Source organism: Marmota marmota, unplaced genomic scaffold (assembly GCF_001458135.2).
Source record: "Marmota marmota marmota unplaced genomic scaffold, marMar, whole genome shotgun sequence".
Lineage (NCBI taxonomy): Eukaryota > Metazoa > Chordata > Mammalia > Rodentia > Sciuridae > Marmota > Marmota marmota.
In genome coordinates this window covers 4,593,303-4,601,103 of record NW_026000169.1, presented here as the reverse complement: position 1 = coordinate 4,601,103, position 7,801 = coordinate 4,593,303, and the positions used below count along the sequence as shown (strand labels likewise).

Genomic DNA, 7,801 nt, shown 5'->3' with positions numbered 1-7,801 from the left:
CCTTTATCAGTGTGAGGCAGACGAGTTTCCATACATAGGCAACTGGATTCATGTAATTCAATATAATTTTGGAGGAAGAGCCTAATTTAGTCTCTAAGTAATTAAACAAACAAATCAGATTTGGCTACACTGAACCATGAATGTTCAAATACTCAAGTCTCCTCTCTTGTGCTTCTGGATCATGAAAATGAACAACATTAATGTGCAAAAGCCTTAAAAAAAATTTTGCATAGGTATGTGAAATTCAAAGCAACAATCTTACTTATTTTCTCATTAGAGAGATGGGGGTAAAAATCACCAAGTCCAAACCACTAACACAAGTTGTTTTCAAGGAGGGTGGTCATGTCTGTTACACACTTTACAATAACAGATGAGGAAGTGGCCTTACATCTCAGCATTGAGAGGGAGAAAACTATAAGACATATTGGTTATTTTTCATCGCCAAACTCTGTGAAAAAAATTCAGGTTGGAATCTGCTTGCTTCTGGTGGAGCTGTGTGAGAGATTCACCTTCTTTGAAGTCGTCTGCAACATGATCCCCTTTTGCACCGTCAAACTGGGCTACCACAATTACCAGGCAGCCATTTTGAACTTGTGTTTTATTGGAACTTCGATACTTACTCCTGTGCTTGTGGGGTGGCTGGCTGACATCTACCTAGGAAGAAATAAACCGGTGTATATCTGCTTATTTCTACATTTCCTAGGTAAGTGCTCCCCTGCTGACTGGGCTGTTTTGCAATTTAACTGAAGAGATTTTGGTTAGACTTTTTGGTTTATGTTACTCTTATCCTGCTCTTAGCACAAAGTGTGATAAATGAAGTAAGAATGCTGTTTCAGTCTATTTCACTCTGTATTTTATTTAAGATGCTGATAAATATGAGTGTGTTAAAGGATGCTTTGATACATATAGCACAGCATTTATTATATAACAACTATTTCTTTACACGTCTATCTTCTGTTCTTCTTAGAATGTCTTTGTTTCCCACTTAATATCCCAAACACAAATTTATTTTACAAATTCTATGTGAAACATGAAATTAATTCGCCTCACAAAAAAAGGATGAAATGTGATGAAAAGTTTTTTGTAGTTCATGTAGAATAATTGGAAGAATTGAAGAATGTTTGCATCAAAAGATGGCCTTTTTTTTTTTTTTTTTGGTACCAGGGGTTGAACCCAGAGGGGCTTAACCACTGTGCCACATCCTCAGTCCTTTTTATTCTGAGACAGGATCTCACTAAGTTGCTTAGGGCCTTGCTAAGTTGTTGAGATTGGTCTTAAACTTGCAATCCTCTTGTCTCAGTATTCTTGCCTATATTTAAGCCAGGTCCAGTGGTCCATACCTATAATCCCACCTGCTCAGGAGACTGAGGCAGGAGGATCCCAAGTTTGAGGCCAGCCTGGGCAATTTAGTGAGACCCTGTCTCAAAATAAAAAATAAAAAGGGCTGGGATGTAGCTCAGTGGAAGAGTACCCTGGGTTCAATACCCAGTACCACCCCCTCCCCCACCAAAAAAAAAGTCTGTCAATTAACCATAGGTTAATTAAGAAAGCATAGGAAATTATAACTTCTATATTTTTAACTATGGTTATATGCTTTTGAAAATGTGTGCATTCAAGCACTACACTGTGCTTCATTACACAGAGAAATAAATATACCTAAAAAGCTTGGGGATCTTGTGAGAAGTGCTGGGGAAATATCAAGTTGATGAATAGTCTAGAATTTTAAGCTGGAATATTCTTCTTAGACAAGAGTCACTGAAGATATGATGGGGATAACTTTTGAGAAAACGGTTTTCATCAATAAACAGGGTGGCAAACCACAGTTAGAGATTAAATAGAGACCCCAAAAAAAGTCTCAGGATGATGCTTTAAGCAATAGAGAAGTGTCAAGTCAGGAAAGAACATGTGAAAAGCTATAAAAACTTGGAAACTAAATATAGATACAAAACAATGGGGAAGCCAAATTCATCTCCTCAGTTCTGAGCTGAGGAACTTGAGAAGGTGGTTTACTGTTCACTATTAGCAAGAAGTACAACTGAAATGCATGTGGCAGGGAGAAAAAGGAAGAAAGGATGACAGATACCAGGTGCTCTACCTATCACAAAATTTCAGACAATAGCAAATTACCATTCAGAAAACTGATTAGAGCATGATTTGAACTTTTAAATGTCACTGCTTAAGTTCTGCAAAATAAAAGCCAAGTTGCTGCATGGCAAATATAGACTCAACATTCAGCAAATACTTCTTGTTGACCACTCTGTGCCAGTGATGGTCCCACGGTCTGGGAATGTAACAGAGGGAAAAACAGTCCGTTTCTGCTAAAGCTGATTTTCAGGTAAGGGGAGAGAAAATAAACACACAAATAGATATTATGTCAGGTGGTATAATAAGTGTTACAATGAAAAATAGAGCCCCGTAAGGGTATGGAATGAAATAGACAGTGACAGAGTTGCTATTTTCTATCAGGGAATGCTTTCTGATAAAGAAACATTTAAACAAAAACATGAATAATTTATTCTGCTTGACTCCATAACAGGCGACTTCAGCAGCATTTGGTAACTTCTTGCTTAACCTGATAATTCCTATCAGTCTAAATTCCAGGGAAAGTCACCAGACCAGAACAGAAAACTTTACTTTTGAATTTGGCAAACAGAAAACCTATGTCAACTCCATATCCATTCACTTTCTTACTATAAGTTATTTCCTTGTCTTCCCACTCACAAGTACCATTAGGTTCCAACCTGTCACTAAATATCAGAGGTTCTATCAGAAATGTGTCTTCTGTCTGAATTTCTATAAACTCAGCTCAAAAAATCAGCTTTCTTCTTCTTGACCATGGCCAACTTACTATACTACCAGTTGTCAGTCTTATTCCAGTCCATATGCAATTCTACCAATGACATTGATTTTTTTAAAAGAAAAAAATATATATACACACACAGGATCTAATAACCTAAAAAATAAAACCCAAATTTATTAATCTAAAGTGTACAAGAAACTTTACAACTGTACAGAATTTATCTATGCAAACTTCTTTCTCAACGTGCAACTCCAACATGCTGAACTTGTCCTTAACTTCCCTACTATTCTCTTATCTGCCTGAAATCATCACTTTCCTTTATCTTTCTATCCCACATTCAACATTTGAAAATTTCTGCTCATCTCCAAGGTCCGCAAAGTGTTGCTTACCAGCTTCTCTGTATTCAACCACATGCTGACCATCCCCATTTGATTACATTTACTTCTTTATCATACAATGACTTCTGAATTGCTACAAACCACCACCATTGCGGGGACACACAACTAAATCAGTCAGGGTCACTCCAGGCAAACTGGGTTGGCACAAATAACCACACTGAGAGAAAATATGTTTTTCTTGGGGTTCTTCAGCTCCCACAAGAGAGGCAAGGGAGGCAGACAAAATAGAGAGGAGCACATTGTGAAACCCTTTTTATTGAGCGGAAGACACTTGAGAAAGTTCCACCCCAAGGAGGCAAGGGATCAGGTTTCAGGGGGTTGAGTCTAGCTTCATGATGTCTTGTGGTCAGCAGATTGACTGACATCTTGGAAGACCATGCCCATTTCATGGGCTGTGTGGGGACCGTGGGCAGAGCGAGCGAAAAGGACCCATTCGTCGCCAGCCCAAACAGAGAGGCAACGTCAGTCCAGTCCCCTTGTGTACTCAGGATCATAGTTCACACACACAGCCCATGCCTGGCCTGTGACACACCATGACTTATCTGATGGACTTATTTGCTCCTAGAGGAAAGAGCCAGGGACCCCTGCCATCTAATGAGATACGGCACATCTTGGTGCTTTAAACAAGACTGTCAAATACATACATGACGAATGTGTGGGACATGATAGAACATTCCAAAGAGGAGAATTTTAGTCAAATGTGTTATAGATTTGTACTTTTGTTATGTCAATTTTATAGCAGATAGAAATAAAATTTTGATCTAACAAAATCAATATACTATGACATTTTCTCAAAAGATGAAAATAAAGTGCCTTTTTAACCTACACAAAGTACCATATGGACTAAAATGTCTTGTCCTTAAACAAGTGGTTGTTGCATGAAATAATTTATTTTATTATCATATTTGGTTAACCCTTTGCCTACCAGGCCTCGTACTGTTCTTCAGAGAAAAAAGAACAACTCGTTGTACATCTGCCTAACCTTGAGAGGAAACATTTCAAACCCAATAAATTAAGGGATCCACCCTTGAAGTAAATCAGTCTGTTACTGAATGATAACTGAGTCCATATATTCTTCACATTGTAAAAGCCATTGTAAGAAGACAGAAGCATGAGACGTCATTTTTGTCTATATGAGAAAACTAAGCACATTAAACAGCTTATAAAATAATTCATACCAAAAATGCTAATGCCAAATTAATTTTAAAAAAAGAGAGAACAAAACTAACATGGACAAGCCATTCTTCACTAATCAAATTGCCAAAAAAAAAATGATGATGATAACTAGTATTAATGCAAGCCATCTCATAAAATAATGTTGGGAGGTAAATTTGTTACATTTCTAAAGAACATTTGTTAGTGGTATTAAAAGCCATAAAAATATGAATGCTATGGATAATAACTTAGGCTAAGGAAATAATCAAAGATGTCTAAAACATTTACATGTCACAATATTTGTGCAGTATTCATTCACAATTACTAAAAAGGGATTTTAAAACAAATAATGACTTAGAAATCATATTGAAAAATATATATAAAGTCGTTTAAATTTGTTTATATTATTTGGTTAAAGGAATCAACAGCATAATCTCAAATTTGTTATTTATATAAAACATAACTATAAATATAGCTTATAAAAATATAGTTAATGGTGAAGATTATTTCCATGTCATGAGAGTATGGGCATTTTTGGGGGGGAGAGATGGTTTCCTGTATTTCTCAAATTTTCTGAAATAAGAATTATTACATTTACAATCTGGTGGGGGGGAGAGGATGCCATTTCAGAAAACCTGATAATTTGACCACTTGCTGATAGGAAGCACTAGAAGAGGAAAATTACATCTGGGCTGTTCTATAATACTGAGCAAGTCACTGAACCTCACTGAGCCTATTTTTTTAAATTGGAATAAGAAAATCTATTCTCTGACATCACGAAGTTTTTCCAAGAGGAAACAATATAGTATATTAAAATTCTTTGCAAAATATAAAGGGTTAAACAAATGCCTGTTCATTAAACAAGAAAAACCATCTAGTATGTCACCTATGCATGGAAGTGAGGAGGATGCTCAAACCCTCCTTAGCCACTTTATGTCTTCCCCCTCTCCAGCAGGTACCACATCATCTAAGTCCCACTCCTATCTCTTCAGGTTTCTCACCTCTGTGTTTCAGGGGTTCCATGTAGCTGTGTGAAAAAAAGTAAGAAGAGCACTGAAGGAAGAAAGAGATATAGAAATGGAAACAACAGATTGTGCTTTCCTCTATTATAATATTCTTCTCAAACGTTTCTAACAAGTTTCTGAGCTATCTGAGATCACCATGTTTCCTATCACTCTATTAAGAACAAATAGCATGTTAACAGTGATTTTCTCTTACATGGTGGGTGGAGTGGGGGTTGATACAGACATCCTAATTTTTGACATGATGTTTTTCTAAATTGCTTTAGTTTTGTTAAAATCGACACAATTTGCTTACACAATCTGAGAGGTAAAGATAGTTCAAGTTTGGGGTAGGGACAGGAAACAAAAACACGAGAACTCTGGTTAATACACACAATAGAGGAAAATTTTACACTTACGAAAATCAGGCTATCTCTGAAATTGCAATGATTAACATAAATATCTTAATAAGACAATTATATAATGATGCCACTTTCAGAGGAAAAACCTTATTTGTGCTGTGATTGGTGATTCCATGTTTTTTTTTTTTTTTCTCTCCATACAGGCACTGCCTTGTTATCTGGGGTTGCTTTCCCCTCAGAAGATTCCTACATAGGCTCTTACCACGTGATTAACCACATACCTACCAAGGAGCAGAACAGGCTGTTTCACGTAGCACTGCTAGCCATCTCCCTTGGCACAGGAGGAATAAGAGCCATTGTCTGTCCACAGGCTGCTTATGGTCTTCAGGAGCACAAATCAAAGAAACGAACATCTCTTTTTAACTGGTAGGTAGCACTGGTTAAGAAAAAAAAAAATTATGACAATCCTCTCCCTTTTAGGTTTTCTCATTGTTCAATCCTGGTCTCATGTTCGCAGCAACCAGAGTCCTTGCTGGGGAGCTGGCAGAATACTATAAATTCACTGGTATTTGTCCCTGGTTGAACTGGGTACGTGATGAATGATGTCTGTGACAATGCTTCAGTCAATAATCATGGGAACATATGGGTCAGACCAGCCCAGCTAATCAGCCCACTCCCATGACACGTTGATAAATTTATCCTCCAAGTAAAAAGATGTAAAGTGGCTTGATGTGTTGAATAGAATACAGCTTTGGAGCCACAACAGGCCTGTTGGAAGTCTCAACTGCACTTGGTACATACTTACTGACCTTGAACAAATCATTTGTTCTCTAATTCAGTTTACTCATTTCTGAAGGGAGATAATAATATTTCTCAGGTTTTATTAAAGGCAATATTATGCACATCGCCTACAGAAAACTTGGCACATAGCAAGTGATCAAAAAAATGGTAGCTGTTATATTATTAGTTATATCTACATTGTAATAGACTAATTTGGCAGGGATTATAAATTCACAGGCCAATGCACAGAGGAGATGACAAAATATGGAAGTATTTTATAATTCGTTAACATCAACCAGCACCTGTTTCTAACCCAATTCACCCCAAAACTTAAGTGTTTGTATTTCATGAAAAACCAAAATACTTTTCTGTGAATCTTTGTCTTTTCCATTGCATTCATACATAGTTCATTATTTTATGTGTTTTTAAAGGAACCACTTTCTATAATTAAATAGAAACTCAAGAAAAAAAATTGAAATTTGGAACTTAAAGAAGACGAGTTCAGAATTTAGCATAGAATATTTTTGTTTTTTGTTAATCATTAGCAGATGTCAAATAGATGGGAGATGCTGCTACAGTTTGGACCTGGAAAGCCAATGTATTGAAGTCTTAGTCCCTAGACCATGATGGAAGGCAGGGGAACCTTTAGGAGGTGGCACCTTGCAGGGGAAGCAGGTCACTGCAGGTGCGCCCATTAAGGGGACAATGGGACCTCAGCCCTTTCCACTCACTCTCTTTGCTGCCTGGACATCAAGATGTGAGCAGCTTTGCTCCTCACATGTTCCCTGTCACCATGCACTGCCCAGAGACTGAAAGCTGACTAACACAGATATGTTAAGTCTTTTATTCCCTCTGTTTTTGTGAAATGAATTGCCAGCATTTTTCTAAAATATTTTGTCTTTCCATCAGTGTTTGCAATGGTTAATAGCAATGCACAGATAGCATCAAACAAAAATGCTTAAAATTTTCATTTTAAAAGCATCAAATGAGAAACATTTAAAGTAAATATTGTCTTGGTATATGTAGTCATCCAAGCAGTTCCCCTTCTCTTTCTCTCCCTCCCCCACCCCCAATATATTAATATTACAAAGCACTCAGGCCTATTTTGGATTAAGTCCTAATGTCAGAGAAAATGCCGTTTACTGAAGGTGGAAGGGACTCTTTACTTCCTTATGGCAAATTCTGCCTCCTTGACCTGCCCAAAGGAGAAAGAAAAATCCTTCTTTTTTATTCTATTCGGAGGTTTTAATCCTTAATTAGCAACATCATTTTGATTAAATAAGACTCTGGAGGATTAAGACCGGA

The 7,801-nt window shown here is 37.0% G+C and overlaps 1 protein-coding gene across 1 annotated transcript in view; it reads left to right on the top strand.

Moving 5' to 3' along the window:
* The first annotated feature begins 342 nt into the window (after positions 1-342).
* Slc15a5 (solute carrier family 15 member 5) overlaps positions 343-7,801 on the top strand; it is an 85,387-nt gene continuing 77,928 nt past the window's right edge. Inside the window, exons 1-2 of the mRNA XM_015498297.2 lie at positions 343-703; positions 5,920-6,142. Coding sequence (XP_015353783.1) covers positions 343-703; positions 5,920-6,142 — 584 coding nt within the window. The remainder of the gene's footprint in view (positions 704-5,919; positions 6,143-7,801) is intronic.